Source organism: Pogoniulus pusillus, chromosome 8, assembly GCF_015220805.1.
Source record: "Pogoniulus pusillus isolate bPogPus1 chromosome 8, bPogPus1.pri, whole genome shotgun sequence".
In the NCBI taxonomy this organism is placed as follows: Eukaryota; Metazoa; Chordata; class Aves; order Piciformes; family Lybiidae; genus Pogoniulus; species Pogoniulus pusillus.
Genome location: NC_087271.1, coordinates 3,204,753 through 3,220,196, shown reverse-complemented (window position 1 = coordinate 3,220,196; position 15,444 = coordinate 3,204,753). Strand labels below are relative to the sequence as shown.

General features: G+C 46.3%; 1 protein-coding gene across 1 annotated transcript in view; it reads right to left on the bottom strand.

The window, feature by feature from the left end:
• Nucleotides 1-15,444, bottom strand: part of PATJ (PATJ crumbs cell polarity complex component) — a 216,906-nt gene that overhangs the window by 139,060 nt on the left and 62,402 nt on the right. The window contains 3 exon segments of the mRNA XM_064147032.1: nt 2,795-3,166; nt 9,032-9,148; nt 9,999-10,208. Of these exon segments, the coding sequence (XP_064003102.1) occupies nt 2,795-3,166; nt 9,032-9,148; nt 9,999-10,208 (699 nt within the window).

Below are 15,444 nucleotides of genomic sequence, written 5' to 3'. Positions count from 1 at the left end.
TTAGGATAGGCTGAGGCAGATGGAGTTGTTCAGCCTGGAGAAGAGAAGACTCCAGGGGGACCTCAGGGCTGCCTTCCAATACCTGAAAGAAACCTACAGGGTGGCTGGAGAGGGACTCTTAATAAGGATGCCTAGGAACAGAACAAGGAGAAATGGTTTGAAGCTGAGGCAGAGTAGGTTTAGAATGGATCTTAGAAAGAAGTTCCTCAATATGAGGGTGGTGAAACTCTGGAACAGGTCACCCAGGGAGGCTGTGGATGTCTCCTGCCTGGGGGTGTTCAAGGTCAGGTTGGATGAGGCCTTGAGCTACCTGTTCTAGTGGGAGGTGTCCCTGCCTATGGTGAGAGGTTGGAACTGGATGAGCTTTGAGGTCACTTCCAACCTAAACCATTCTATGATTCTGTGATCTTGGACAGCAGACACTGTGTCAGCCACAATGTCAGACTGATGACTCTTGCAAGGAGCTCTGATGGTGCAACTGCTGTTGACACTTGTGTCAGCAAGAGGACATCAGTCTTCCCCAGAGCGAGGGGCTCTGGGAACATGGTGAGATAAGAGTTCCATTTCTGAGGGTGAGGACTGTGAGGTGAAGAGGCAGAGGAAGGAAAAGGTCCCATCTATACCTTTTCTTCTTCAGGTACAGAGCTTCAGACAGGCTCCAAAAGACCTGGGCTTGTGCGAGGGGACTTGCCCCAGCCAAGTCTAGTTGAGAGCCATCCCTGCCCCACCTTAGTTTTTTTCCATATAGAATCATACACCTCAGAAGCTGGGGCACAGACAGCTGAGAGTGTCACTCTCTCTGTGTGTCTGGGAAGTGTATTAACAGAGACTCAGAAAAAAATTAGTTCTCAGAATACTGGAAGAGAACATATTTAATCAGAGTTCCACAGTTTAGCTGGAGCTTTGTCCCCTTCTACTCCTTTGCCCACCAGCAGCTTTGTTACAGTCGCTTCCACTATGTAATTTTTCACTCAGCTGCACAACCAACTGGCTAGAGAACTCATCTGGCTTAAAAATAATGAGGAAAAAAGGGAGCTCCTCTCACTGACACTGCTGCAGAAGCTCCTGAAGTGACACTCTGCGACTACTGACATGCACCATCATAGTGCAGCCTGCAAAAAAAAAGAACTGAGCTGGGAGATGGAAAAGAAGACCCAAGTACAGGACGTTTGGAAATGAAATGCACTAATCACAGAATGTATCTCATTCAAGCAGTTAAATACACAGGCACTAAACAGCCACAAAAACCTTCCAAAAGCTCCAAGAGGACAGACTGGTTCTTCAGCATGAGAGTGGTGAGAGCCTGGAATGGGTTGCCCAGGGAGGTGGTTGAGGCCCCATCCCTGGAGGTGTTCAAGGCCAGGCTGGATGAGGCTCTTTCATAGAATCAACCAGCTGGGAAGAGACCTCCAAGCTCAGCCAGTCCAACCTAGCACCCAGCCCTAGACAAGCAACCAGACCATGGCACTAAGTGCCTCATGCAGGCTTTCTTCAACACCTCCAGGGACAGCAACTCCACCACCTCCCTGGGCAGCCCATTCCAATGCCAATCACTCTCTCTGACAACAACTTCCTCCTAACATCCAGCCTAGACCTCCCTTGGCAAAATCTGAGACTGTGTCCCCTTCTTCTCTTGCTGGTTGCCTGGCAGAAGAGCCCAACCCCTCCTGGCTACAGCCTCCCTTCAGGTAGTTGCAGGCAGCAATGAGCTCTGCCCTGAGCCTCCTCTGCTGCAGGCTGCACACCCCCAGCTCCCTCAGCCTCTCCTCACAGGGCTCTGCTCCAGGCCCCCCACCAGCTTTGTCGCCCTCTTGTGGACACCTTCCAGCACCTCAACTTCTCTCTGCAATGGAGGAGCCCAGAACTGGACACAGTCCCACAGAAATCAAAGTGACAGCCTGTGTGTGACTTGGGAGTGTATCCTTAAAAGCTTTACAGAACTCAACTTCAAGCTGGAATTATTTTGTCATTACCTGTTGCATCATCAGTCTGCTCTTACACCTCACAGGTACTGGACTGCACACCCTTCTCACGCTCTCATCCTATCCCTCCACCACCGCGTGTGGGCAGCCTGATCTAGGGCAGAGTGTCCCTGCCCATGGCACGGGACAGATGATTCTTGTGGTCCCTTCCAACCCTGACTGATTCTATGGTGTCAAAGGTACCCAGAGATCTCATCTAGTAACTAAAACACTCAAAAGACTCCTTACAGAGTTCAGGTCTGGCATTTGCATGGGCAGAATACAGCACTGGGACTAGGCACAGCATTCCTTGCTGTGCTAGTTTGAGCCTAGCTGGGATATTTTGGTGAGAAGAATTAGATTCTAGGCTGTGAAAAGGGAACAATAGTGATAGCTGCTGCACTCATAGGCTTGCTGAGATGGATAAAAGCAAGAACATAAACTTAAGTAAGGGTGCTGCTCTTTGGCTGCCTACCTTCTCTCTCCTTAACCTGCTGTCTAACTAATCCCTCTGCTTCCTAACCCTCCTGGCTGATTCTCCAAACTCACCTTGAATGTTAGACAAAGTCTGGGGTAAGGTAAAGGGGTGGGAGGTGGAAGGGTGGTTGGTAGCCCCTCCTGGGGACTCTGGTTTCTGGGAGGGCTGCTGTGTTTCTCTGTTACCTTTTTAACTTGTCTATTTCTGTCTATAGCTGTAAATATTGTAAATACCTGCTTGGATATTGTGCTAAGCTCTAAATGTAAAGCTTCATTCTAATTTCTGGCCTCTGAGTCTAGCCTGGGTGATTTCTTAAGTGGAGGGGAGCAGGTAACAGCCAAACCATCACACTTACCATTTGATCTTTACTGAATGGATATTCCAGGGACTGTTTCGGACTTAAGTTACCACTGGACCTTAAGTCTGCTATTTCAGTAGTCTCGAGTTGCTTTGCCCATGGTTCTGTGCTGATGCTCCTCTCCAAAGCTGTCTTCTCTCTAACTGATGCTCTGTATTTCAGGAAGTTTGTATCATCTTCATACTCATCATCCACCAACATCTCCCGTTCTTCATCCATTTCTTCTGTTCTGGGTTTCAGAAACTCCTGCATCTCCCAGGACTCCTTCTCACACCCACTGTCATTTTGAGAAAGCTGGAATGACCTTCCCAAGGTCAAACTTGGTTCATCAACAAGTTCTTCCTTAAAAGGTGTTTCATCTCTGAAGCCCTGCAGCATAAAACATTACAGAAAAATAGATTTCTACAGCACATTTCTTGTTAGTTTTAAAATATGCTTGAAGTATGCTGTAGCCAAGTGGGGTTGGTCTCCTCTGCCAGGCAACCAGCAACAGAAGAAGAAGACAGAGTCTCAAGTTGTGCCAGGGGAGGTCTCGGCTGCATGTTAGGAGGAAGTTGTTGGCAGAGAGAGTGATTGGCATTGGAATGGGCTGCCCAGGGAGGTGGTGGAACTGCCATCCCTGGAGGCGTTCAGGCAAAGCCTGGATGAGGCACTTAGTGCCATGGTCTAGTTGATTGTCTAGGGCTGGGTGCTAGGTTGGACTGGATGAGCTTAGAGATCTCTTCCCACCTGGCTGATTCTAAGATTCTAAGTTAGGCCCATATTAAAAGTACACCTTGGTTTTCCAAGTGACAATCTTTTACCTTTCTGTATTTTCTGCAAGAAAACACATCCTCTGACTTACAGCTTTCAAGAGCAGAAGCAAACATCCCAATGTTCCTTCCTTTCTTTTGTTAATTAAAGAAATTGCACAGCTTAGCTTCTGCTGCAGACATTCAGATCAACCAATCTGGACTGAAGATAGGGAAGGAGAATTTCTATGCAACACTAACAAAAATTACATTTTATAGCTATATAAATTTCTAATACATTTACATATATATATAAATATTTTATATTTGTTTGTATAATTTTATATACTTATATAAAATGTAATTAAAATATCTCTGTGCACAGAGTTTATATGTTTTGACTTTATGAATGCAGGGACATTTCTTACCATACCATCAGCCAAACAGCAGATAGCTTTAGTGTAGTTATGCAAGAGTACCAGCAACCAAAGAAAAACCAGAACTCCAACCAAAAGCCACACTTGGTTGTCTCTCCCCTGAGCACACTTGTTTGTCTCTCCCTTGGGTATTCCATACAGTACTTTAACTTGGAGGAAAGGAGAAACAGATGACCCACAGACTCAAAAAGGGGAGGGAAAAGACATAATGAACAGCTCAGTATTTAATTCTCTTATTAGAAGCATAGAATCAGCCAGGTGAGAAAAGACCTCCAAGCTCATCCAGTCCAAACTAGAACCCAGCCCTCTCCAATCAACCAGACCATGGCACTAAGTGCCTCATCCAGGCTTTTCCTGAACACCTCCAGGGATGGCAGCTCCACCACCTCCCTGGGCAGCCCATTCCAATGTCAATCACTCTCTCTGCCAGGAACTTCCTCCTAACATCCAGCCTAGACCTCCCCTGCCACAACTTGAGACTCTGTCCCCTTCTTCTGTTGCTGGGTGCCTGGCAGAAGAGCCCAACCCCACCTGGCTACAACCTCCCTTCAGGTAGTTGCAGACAGCAATGAGCTCTGCCCTGAGCCTCCTCTGCTGCAGGCTGCACACCCCCAGCTCCCTCAGCCTCTCCTCACAGGGCTGTGCTCCAGGCCCCTCACCAGCTTTGTCGCCCTCTGCTGGACACCTTCCAGCACCTCAACATCTCTCTTCAATTGAGGGGCCCAGAACTGGACACAGCACTCAAGGGGTGGCCTGAGCAGTGCTGAGCACAGGGGCAGAAGAACCTCCCTTGTCCTGCTGGCCACACTGCTCCTGATCCAGCCCAGGATGCCATTGGCTCTGCTGCCCACCTGGGCACACTGCTGCCTCATGTTCAGCTACTCTCTACCAGCGCCCCCAGGTCCCTCTCTGCCTGGCTGCTCTGCAGCCACTCTGTCCCCAGCCTGTAGTGCTGCTTGGGGTTGTTGTTTTAGAGACAACTCAACTTTCCACTGATACTTTAAAAAAGTGACAAAATTGAGAGAAAACTTCTTAAAACCCACTTAGGGATCTCACTCAACAGCTTTTTGTTTTGGGTTTTTATCCCTGGAATTTGTCACATGCTTCCCCAGTTTCCAATGCTTTGTGATTCTCCTGAGTTGCTCATGGAGCAAGGCTGCACAGGTGTGCTAATTTCAGCCTAGCTGGGATATTTTGCTGAGAAGAATTAGATTCTAGGCTGTGAAAAGGAAGCAATGGTGATGGTTACTGCACTCAGGCTTGCTGAGATAGATAAGAACAAGAACACATAGATAGATAACAGAGTCTCTCTCTGGCTTTTTGGGCTGCACTTCTGTTTCTATCCTAACTTGCTGCCTGACAAATCCTTTTGCTTCCTAACTCCTCTGGCTGACTCTCCAAACTCACTTTGAATGTAAGGCAAAGTCTATAGTAAGGTAGAGGGGTGGAGAGGAGGTGGAAGTGTGGTTGGGAGCCCCTCCTGGGGACTCTGGTTTCTGGGAGGGCTGCTGTGTTTCCCTATCACTTTTTAACTTGTTTATTTCTGCTAGAGCTGTAGATATATTGTAAATACCTGCTTGGATATTGTGCTAAGCTCTAAGTATAAACCAGAGTCCCCAGGAGGAGCTCCCAACCATCGTTCCACCTTCTTCCCTTACCCCACACTCTGCCCTACGTTTAAGGTGAGTTCAAGGTGAGTTAGGAGGGTCAGCCAGGGAGGTTAGGAAGCAGAAGTATTAGTCAGGCAGCAAGTTAGGTTAGAAAGAGAAGTTCATGCAGCCCCAGAGACAGAGAGCAACTCTGTTATCTACGTTTATGTTCTTGCTCTTGCACATCTCAGCAAGCCTATGAGTGCAGCAGACATCACCACTGATTCATTTTCACAGCCTACAATCTAATTCTTCTCACCAAAATATCCCAGCTAGGCTCAAAGTAGCACAACAGGCATCTCTGAAATGTTCCCCTTGCAGCACTAGCAGAAAGCTTGCCACACACAGAAAGCTTTTTCTCTCTTTTCTTCAGGCCACCAAGTATGAATGCCCAAACCTGATCTTCAAGGCACTGAAAACCCAAACATTGAAACCAGCCTACAGATTCAGGGCTCCTCAATCAAAATGTTTTGCTTTCTGCTTCCTGCCCCTTCCCAGACTCCCCAAGGTACTTCACCATTTCTGACCTCCAGTGTCAGAATCCTGTTTCATTAGATTTGTACATATGCAGAAGGGAAAAAAAAAGCCCACACGCTGCCAGAATGTTCACATAGTTCAAATGAGAGGCAGGACAGAACAAGTGACAGGCAAAGGCATAAGAAAACAATGCAGTAATACTAGCTGGCACGAAGGCAAAACATTAGCAATCTAGAAATTAGCACATTTTTCATAAGCATTAAACATTCCTTTGATCTATTTGACCTCAATCTCAAAAAAGACCCAGCCTGAAGAGATTCTAACTCAAGGCTTCATTTTCCCTTCACTTCCCTTTTGCAGCATCATCCTCCACACACTTCTGTAAGAGGCACCAACTTCGTTGTTGTAGAAAACAGTTGACTTAGCTGAGAAGCACACAGCAATTTGTGTTGCCATCTCCTGATACAGCACTTAGGTCTGGCTAATCACAGACTGCTGCACTGCAGCAGCAGCCGCTACCCAACGGAACAGGGAATACTGCAAACATGACAGTAAAGTCTACTGTTGTAGCATATAAAACCTTCAAGTTCCTTTGTCAGCACCCTGCTAGTGCAGAGGAGTGGAAGCCATCACAACTTACCACTCTTTGCCCTTGTATGAGCAGGCAAGATAATAAAGGACTGGAAATGTTATACTGCTGCTCTAAGCTGCTCATCGATGCTATCCTAAGTAAGGTAAACCAAAATGTAAGCAAATACTTCTGTATTTTGCACAAACTGATTTCAGTTTCTGTATCAGCAGCACTGCAAGAGGAAAATATTATACTGAAGAATACTTAGTACCATTATATTTATTTAGGAAGCAGGGAAAACAATCTGAGCTGGCAGAGGACTAACTGCTCTGCTAGGAACCCTTCCTACGCACCTGGCAAAACAAACAACTCCATTTTACACCAGGAAAATCAGTACATACCATGCCTAAGCTGATCTCCACATGTTACACCTACAGCTACACCATAACACTGCTCCTTTGGCTGGTGCTGGTCACAGAAGATCACAGAATGGGTTGGGTTGGAAGGGACCTTTAAAGATCATCCAGTTCCAAACCCCTGCCATGGTCAGGGACACCTTCCACTAGATCAGGTTGCTCAAGGCCTCATTCAGACTGGCCTCGAACACCTCCAGGGAGGTTGTGGAGCACAGAATCCAACCTGACCTTGAAGACTTACAGGGGTGGAGAATCAGCAACTCCAGGAACTTGTGCCAGTGTCTCACCCCCACCATCATAAAGAATTTCTTCCTACTGCCCAATCTCAATCTGCCCCCTTGGAGCTGAAAATGTCAAGAAGGTCTCCACAAGGTCACTGTTGAAGCACTCAGAGGATTCTAAAGCTGAGAGGGGACCCTTTTCCAGCCTGAGAGATGTTCTTGCAGCCCTTGGGACAAGTTCAGAGGTTTTTCCTCTTGGCTTTCTGTGGTTTGTTTTGCTCCATGTTTGAGATTTGGGTTAGCAGGAAAGGAGGCAACAAGTAACTGCTGGGTTTTATCGTACCCTGCCAGAAGACGTCAGACATGAGGAAATCCTGACGCTGGTGAGGGACCAGGTTGATTTCAGCAGTTTTGCTGTTACAGATTGGTGGTTGGTGAAGCCCCTTCCTGGTTCCTCCTGCAACTGGGGGACCCTGCCCTGGTTAACTGGGGGACCCTGCCCTGGTTAACTGGGGGACCCTGCCCTGGTTAACTGGGGGACCCTGCCCTGGTTAACTGGGGCAGCTCCATCCCCTGCCTCAGGTACTAGAAGAACTGGGTTTGGAGTGGAGGTTTTGCTCCAAGGATTAAGCTGGGCATGCAGGGTGGTGATAGGGAGCACAGAGAGGTGGTAGAGGTGAGGGATGGTGACATTCCTGCCCAGCAAGACCCAGAGGACATGGGGAAATCATGGGAAAAGCCTCTCCATGATGAGGTGTCTGAGTTTTCCAGCATAGCTTTACAATCCAGATGGGATGAATTGGTGGGGGCACACAGGAAAAGAGAACCCCCCTTCCCCAGCAACACAAGACAGAAACAACCTTGCTGCTGGCCTCTCTCCGTTCCCTGGCACCCCCTCAGGAACTCAACATCATCACTTAACTCCTGAATTTTGATACACCATGAAAGCTATCTTTTTGTCCAGAGACAGTCAGGCGAGTTTAACAAGAGGAAAACCTGGAATGTGTCTTTATTACTGTGTTGCAGTACGTATGCACTGCTTGATGCATTGTCCTGTTTTGGTCTAAACCAAATACATTTCCTAGCATGAATTAATAAAAATCTTACAAAGCACTTGAGGAGAGATGAAAATGAAGAAGTATCCATATCTGGCTCACTCTGCACAGGTCAGTGTTGCAATACTATTGCCTGTTGCCCTGCTGTCTCGAGTGTCTCACTACCTTTAGTGCCCTCATCCTCCCACAGCAAGGAGAATTATTTCTCAGAAAAGGAGGAGAATTGAGGAAGAAATTAAACAAATCACTCAAGACCATAGAGGAAGTCTATGAAAAAGAACAGATTTCAAGCTTGCCTTGCACATTAGACTATGTTTCTGCTTTGCTTTATTATAATAAACAGTACTCTGCTTCCATACCTTATTTTCTTTGCAAAGCTGAACCAACTCCTTCTGACTCCTAATAATGTAGCATTCCTGTTTCATATCCAAGGTAACCCAAGGTATTTTAATGACACAGTAAATTTGATAAGGCTGTCTGGGAACTGCACTGGTTAAGTGCTATGCATATGCTTAGTGTTCACAGTACAATCCCTACGCAGTTAGCTCTGAAGAGTCTTTTTCAGAAGGAATCCAGCCTGAAGTCTATCCAATCCTTAAGACTTATCTAAAGGGCACAGAAGTTTTTTACTTTAAAACTGCAAAACCTTAAGCTGACCCAAAAGAGCAGCAAAATACCTGTGGTGCTTCAAGTATTATTGAGAAACTATCTATTGGTTCTGGTGATCCAGGGCTGGTTTGAATGTTGTTGGGATCCAGACCGTGAGCGTTCTTCTCCTCCTCCGTCGCCTCTCCCTACAAAAGGCAGTCAAAATGAGTCTGGGAAACAAAAACTCCCACATTTTCCAACAAGCTAAAAGGGAGATGGGAAGGTTAGAAAATCACATTAAAAAGATGCCATATATGGGGAAAATTAAGACAGTAGCTTTTAATCTTTGAAGAGATTAGTACAGATAGGGAGAAAAATAAGGAGATGTGTAGGAAAGACAGACAAACGCATGGATATGAACAGCAACACACCACATTTTAGGAAAGGAAAGAGTATATTTACAGCTTTGCTACATTTCCATTTCACCACTCCTCTCCCACTCTGAATTACAAGCACTTTCTATTAGATGGTGCTTTGCTTTAATTAATTTTGCCTGGGTGCCCTTGATGAACAATACTGCAGTGTTCTCAAGTAAACGACTGTCTGTTCCCAAGCCCTCATTCTAGAAAAAGGAAATTCTACTTGAATTTACAGTCTTGACTTCAAACAGATTAAGTTTCTTTGATGTCAGTGGAGCTCGAGCAAGCTCTTAGCAGTGTCTTAGAGTGAAATAGTCTTCAGCACATACTTAACTGCTTTGCTTGACCCATGTTACACCTATGCACAGGGTCAGCGGGCACAGGTTAGCCCAGCCCTGTCTTCCACTCCCACATGGATGTTCTTTCAGGAGAAACTTGAGAATGTTGGTTTTCCAGTCAGACCTTTTGGACATTGAGCCAGCTAGAAATTCTGGACATCTCGAGGTGTGTGCATAGCAACTTTGTTGTTTTCCAACTCATACATACTTCTGCCCTGAATTCCTCCCCCGCCAAACACAACGATCCAGTCTACACATGTCACAGAATTAAACAGACAAAAGTTAAATTCAGTCCTTACCACCAAAGGCTTGCAGATTCCAAGAGAAACTGTACCTGGGGGCACAGATTTCAACACTTCCACTGCCTCTGCTAAAGTGGCACTGTCCAAATATTTGTCATTTACAAACACCAAGCGGTCCCCAGGTAAAAGCTCTCCCCCACGTTCAGCCACTCCACCTGCCACCAAAGAGCTGATCACAATGGCTGTTCTTGCTGGATCTAAGGGATCCTGGAGGGGGGAGAGAGGAAAAAAATTCAAGCATTAAAAACAAAGTAGTCAAAGCCCCTAAAAAGATGATGCTTATTTTGAGTTTGTAAACAGTGCTCAAAGCAAGCTCATCGTCTAATGCTACAGAAGTGAAGCTGGCCGAGATGTTCAAAAGCACTGCCCTCTCAGAGTGCCAAACCTTAGAGCTTGTGAAAAGAAAGGCTTGCAGGGGGAAGACAACTCCATCACTTGCCCTATTCATTAGGAAACGTTGAGATCTGAAAGCTGACTGCTACCCTGCCTGCCCTCCTCCTAGACACAGAGAAACGGCCAGGCCAACCTGCAAACAGAAAAACAACACTGGCACTCTTCCACAAGCCTCCATCCAGCCTCTTACGTGCTGATGTTACACACTAACTGCTCTGCCTGCCGCTCAAGAGCTTCAGAGCAGCACAACTGACGGTAGGAGAAATCACTGCAAGATCAGAAACTCAATTAAACATATTACTAAAGGAAAATTAAAAATCAACCCCCCAAAATATAATAATGCTCGCTGTATTCCTGCAGCGCTCCTGCTTTGCCAGACCTGCAGGACTACTTAGAAAAGACATTTTCTCCACCCATGAAGCTTCCTTAACATACAACAGACAGCAACAGAAGGGCAACTACCATAGCAAAGGAACGTTGTAGTGGTGTAGAGACAGGGAGGTGAGGTAGAAAGCATCGTACACATTGGAGGGGCTGTAAATTGATGCAAAGATACTCATTCTCCCCCCTCCCCCCCACCCATTATTAGTGTTTGCCTTCTGCCAGGTACCATCCAAGTAATCCTTGTTGTATTCCTGCAGTGCTCCTGCTTTGCCAGATCTGCCGGACTACTTAGAAAAGACATTTTCTCCACCTATGAAGCTTCCTTAACATACAAGAGACAGCAACAAGGGGCTAACTAAGATTACTACCATAGCAAAGGAACACTGTAATGGCGTAGAGACCAGAAGGTGAGGTAGAAAATACCATACACGTTGGAGGGGCTGTAAATTGACACAAAGATACTAATTTTTTTCCCTCCAGCATAATCTTTTGCCTTCTGCCAGGTACCATTTCTATCATGCAATCAATCAGCCATTGAAAAATTCCTCCTCAATCCAGCCAAACGATCCAGAGCTCTTCCATGGCTAGCAGGAAGACCTGCAACCCGAATTTACAGCTTTTGCTTGTTTGTTTGCTTTTTAAAGATTAGAATTAGCCTTCCTCCCCCTTGCTGAGGGCTAATAAAGTTCAGAAAGGCTCCTTGTATGCGCTAGGTCTTCAGATGCATAATCATGAATTATTTTTCCCTCGGGACTTGCATCTTATTCAGGGCACAGGAGGGATTAAAAACCAACAAAAAGCCCAAAAGGGCAAAACTGAAATCACAAAGACCACCGTGGAGCCAGCACCTCAGTGTTAATCTGAAAACAGGAATGCCTTTTTTAACTCTTTAGTTTTATATACCAACAGACAGCTTTCCAGGGGACCACGTTGGGTTTGGGTTTTTCTTTTTAAGGTATGTGCACTCATGTCAGCAAATGAATCTGTAAAAGGCTGAAATTAGAGAAGTGAAATCTGAGTGCAGCAGGAAGAGCCATGAATTCAAGTAAATACATTACTAATACTTACTCGCCCGTTCCACTGCTTAATCCTGCCATTTTCTAAGCTTCCCAAACACTGGGGATCTGCATGGTTACAGAAGAGCCTTCCTTGTGAGTATCATGTCTTGATAATCAAGCCCAGCAACCTCCCTCTGCTGTGCACTGGTGTTGTGCCTGCTGAACCCCTGCCAACTTGCTTGGGCTGTCCGACTGTTTATGCTCAAACCTGCCTCACACAATGCCGAGGGGAAAGGATTGCGTTTGTTTCAAGCCATCCGTGTTCGGCATATGCTTTGGGTTTGTTTTGTTTCTCAACATTTCCAAGTGCAGGAAGGCCAAAAGAAGAAACAAAAGATGCAAAAATAACTAACTAACTACATAAAGGTTTGGGATTTTCTGCATGTTGAAAATGCAAAGTTGGTGCAGCTCTTTGTGTAGAGATTCGGCTTTGCCTGCCCTTGCCGACAACGCCATGTGAGGAGCCATCCTGATGCCAGCTGATCACAGAACAAACGCTCCATCTGACACAGGCTGTTGAGATGGCTTCAATGGGGGGGGGGGGGGTTACTCTGATGCAAAATGAAAAGAACCTTTTGGACTCCTCTGCAAAAGCAGGACTGTGTTAAGACAGCTATTTTCAAGCAAGTTAGGCACTGCTGACATTAGGGAGGCTTTGCTAATAGAACTAAACTAGCGAGTTCTCCTATCGTGAGCTCATCTTGCCCCGGCAAGCAAGGTTTATGCTGGTTCCCTAAATGGCTGAAAGCTCTCTCAGCAGAACTACACCTTTGCTGACACCACAGCTTTTAGAAGATGACTTTTGCTGGCTTAGCTATATTGATACAAAAAATGAACAAAACTCATCCTTACTGATGCAAATAAGCTGACAGAAATTTGCGAGGGAATGACTGAGCCCCTCATTACGGTGCTGTCGGAGAATGAGGCTCAAACCTTTGCTCTGACTGGCTCAAACCTGCTTTCCAGATGCTAACCACTTAAGAAGGACAAGAGGATTTCACTATTACCTTCTTCTATGCATGTTAGCAGCCTAGCCACCACATTTCTGACGGGTAGCAGTCCTGTTTCCACTCAGGTTTTCACTGAAACAAAATTTTGGCTTCAATAAATCTTCACCTATTGGTAAGAGATCGTTTAGGTGGGAAAAAAGTGTTCTGGCCAGCTTTAACCCTCATGCTAAAAATGAAGGCAGAGTTCCTGCAGGCACAGGCAGCTAAGTTTTGAGAACAGCATGGTTATCTTCACTGCTCTACAACGTGCCCAAGCGTATGCCACGTAACGGAATTGCTTGATGAAGAACAGCAGCAGAAACCATTAGAAAAGGGGCCCATACTGGAAAACGTTGATCAGGCAAAACCAAGCCAGGGCTTAGAATCACACTGCTGTTTTCAAGCAGAGGGAGCTGTTGTACAGGAAGAGAGGAGCAGCATAAACAAGACAGTGAGAGGGCTAAACCAGCAAGGCGAGAGCAGCGCCGTAAGCGCTCGTTAGTAGTGACCACGAATGGCAACGCGATTGCCACGCAGAAGGCAACAAAAGCTGCATGTGAAGACACAGACCTAGGGGATGTCAGGCTACAACTGTGAATAAAGCCATGTTCTCTGTGATTTAACACGAGGCTGAGGGTGACTGTGGGCTGCATTGTGCATTTCTTGCCAAAACAAAAGGCTGCTTTCTGAAACTCTGCCGTACGATTTACACTCAAACCCGAAGGCAGCCTAAAGAACAACACCTGCTAGAGCAAGGCAGCAAACACCGAGCTCACATCCACATCTTGCAGTGCAACTCAACTGTGTGGGTTGTCGCCTTGCCTTTAAAAGAAAGCAGAGCTAGCAGCAGGCAGAAAAGCAGACCCTTACCTTCTATACTAAATGCAGAAGGCAACTTTGCTCCTGCAGTGCCCTGATGGACTTCAGGGCCACCTCCACGTTAACAGCGCAGCTAGAGCTATTTGAGGTTACTAAAGAGTGCTAACTGCTACTGCACACCTACCCTAAGGCTCTTAATTCATTTTACTTGGCTCACATTAAGTCAGATAATAGTGACTTTTAGTCACTAGCAGCCAGGACTGGATTTGAGCCTCTGCTTTAAAGTGAAAGGCTCATTTTCTTGGATGGAGTTAACGTGCTGGGAAGAAACTCCCTCTCCAAACCCAGAGCTAAGATGTTACTGTGATGGGTACTCAGTGACTCAACCTTCAGTAGTTCAAGAACTTATGATATGACTTTGCATTAAAGCAAAGGGAGTATGCACAGTACAGCCCCACACAATTTGGAGAGCTTAAAACCAGCATGAACTGGGCTTGGTACATTTAAAGAAGAACTTTTAACTTCAGTTTACTGCAAGACTCTTTTACACAAATGAATCATTTATGAAGGAGGAAAGGAATCAGACTGCAAACTAAGGCTATCAGGAGACAAAACCTCTTAACTCACAAGCACTGACGGAAACTTTTTATGTGCAAGAAGCTTGCCTCTTGTATAAATGATTAAAGTTGACCACTGCCAGGCACCAGCAGCAGCCCAGTGTGCTGGCCTCCAGGTAACCCTCTGAGGAACTCAAATGTTGTAGCTGTTGTCTTTTCCTTTGTGCTTAAGCCAGCCCTAGAATATATGAACTTGTTTAAAACAGTCACAATTTATTCATACTTAGCACACCATATATTTAACTATGTTAAACCATAGGTTTTTCCCTTCCCCCCTACTGCTCCTCATCAAAAATCCACAAACGTTTCCTGAAGTCCAGGTGTCAAATTTTTCTTCTTATTTTCAGAGCCTCATTTGTTCTGGATTCATTTAGCAGTGCAGAGTCAAGCAGGGGCCACTGCAGTCGCTGCCTCTGGGATGCCTGGATTCAGAGCAGCATGAAGTCTCTTAAAAGAGCCGAGCTCTGCTCAGACCTGAGGAGTCCCAGGAGCAGGTTCGCAGAGCCCTGCGTGCGATGCTGCTGGAGCACGCAACTTCGCGGCGGCTTCGAGAGGGGCACTCAGACCCGCCACGGGCACGGGCGACTCGGGCTGCCAGGGGTCCTCAGCGGGCAAATCGATACAGCTTTCCTCCGCCCCTCACGCTGCAGAATTACAGCGCTAACCACCGACTGCCTCTTTCCCCGTCCTCCCCAAAGCGTGAGGTTTCTGCAGCAGCCAAGAGAGGGCACTCCAGGCCAGCCCAGCTCCCGCACCACCGCAGGCGTTTCATGCTCTGACAAGTCCATCCCCATCTGGCCAGCCCTGGCTGCGTGCGGAGGATGAGGAGCAGCCTCTTCTTGCAGTAGACTGTAGCGATAACTCGATTGGATGTAAGCAGCTACCACGTTTGCTGGGGTTTTGTTTGTGTTTGCCTCTTTTAAAGGCTCATATGAGAATGCAAGACAAAGCTGCGGGTGACTGACATTGACTGCGCAAAGTCACTCTCACTTAGTTACAGGCTATATTAGTTTTGGCATCACTTAAGATCTAAATTCAGCCAGCCTGACTTCCTAGAATATTTCAACTCTCTTCAAGCAACAAACAGCCTGCTGCCACAAAAATACACAGCAAAAATAGCAATGGCAAAAGATCCCAAACGAAACAGTTTGAAACTTTTTTTCCCCCCCTCCACCGATTTTGA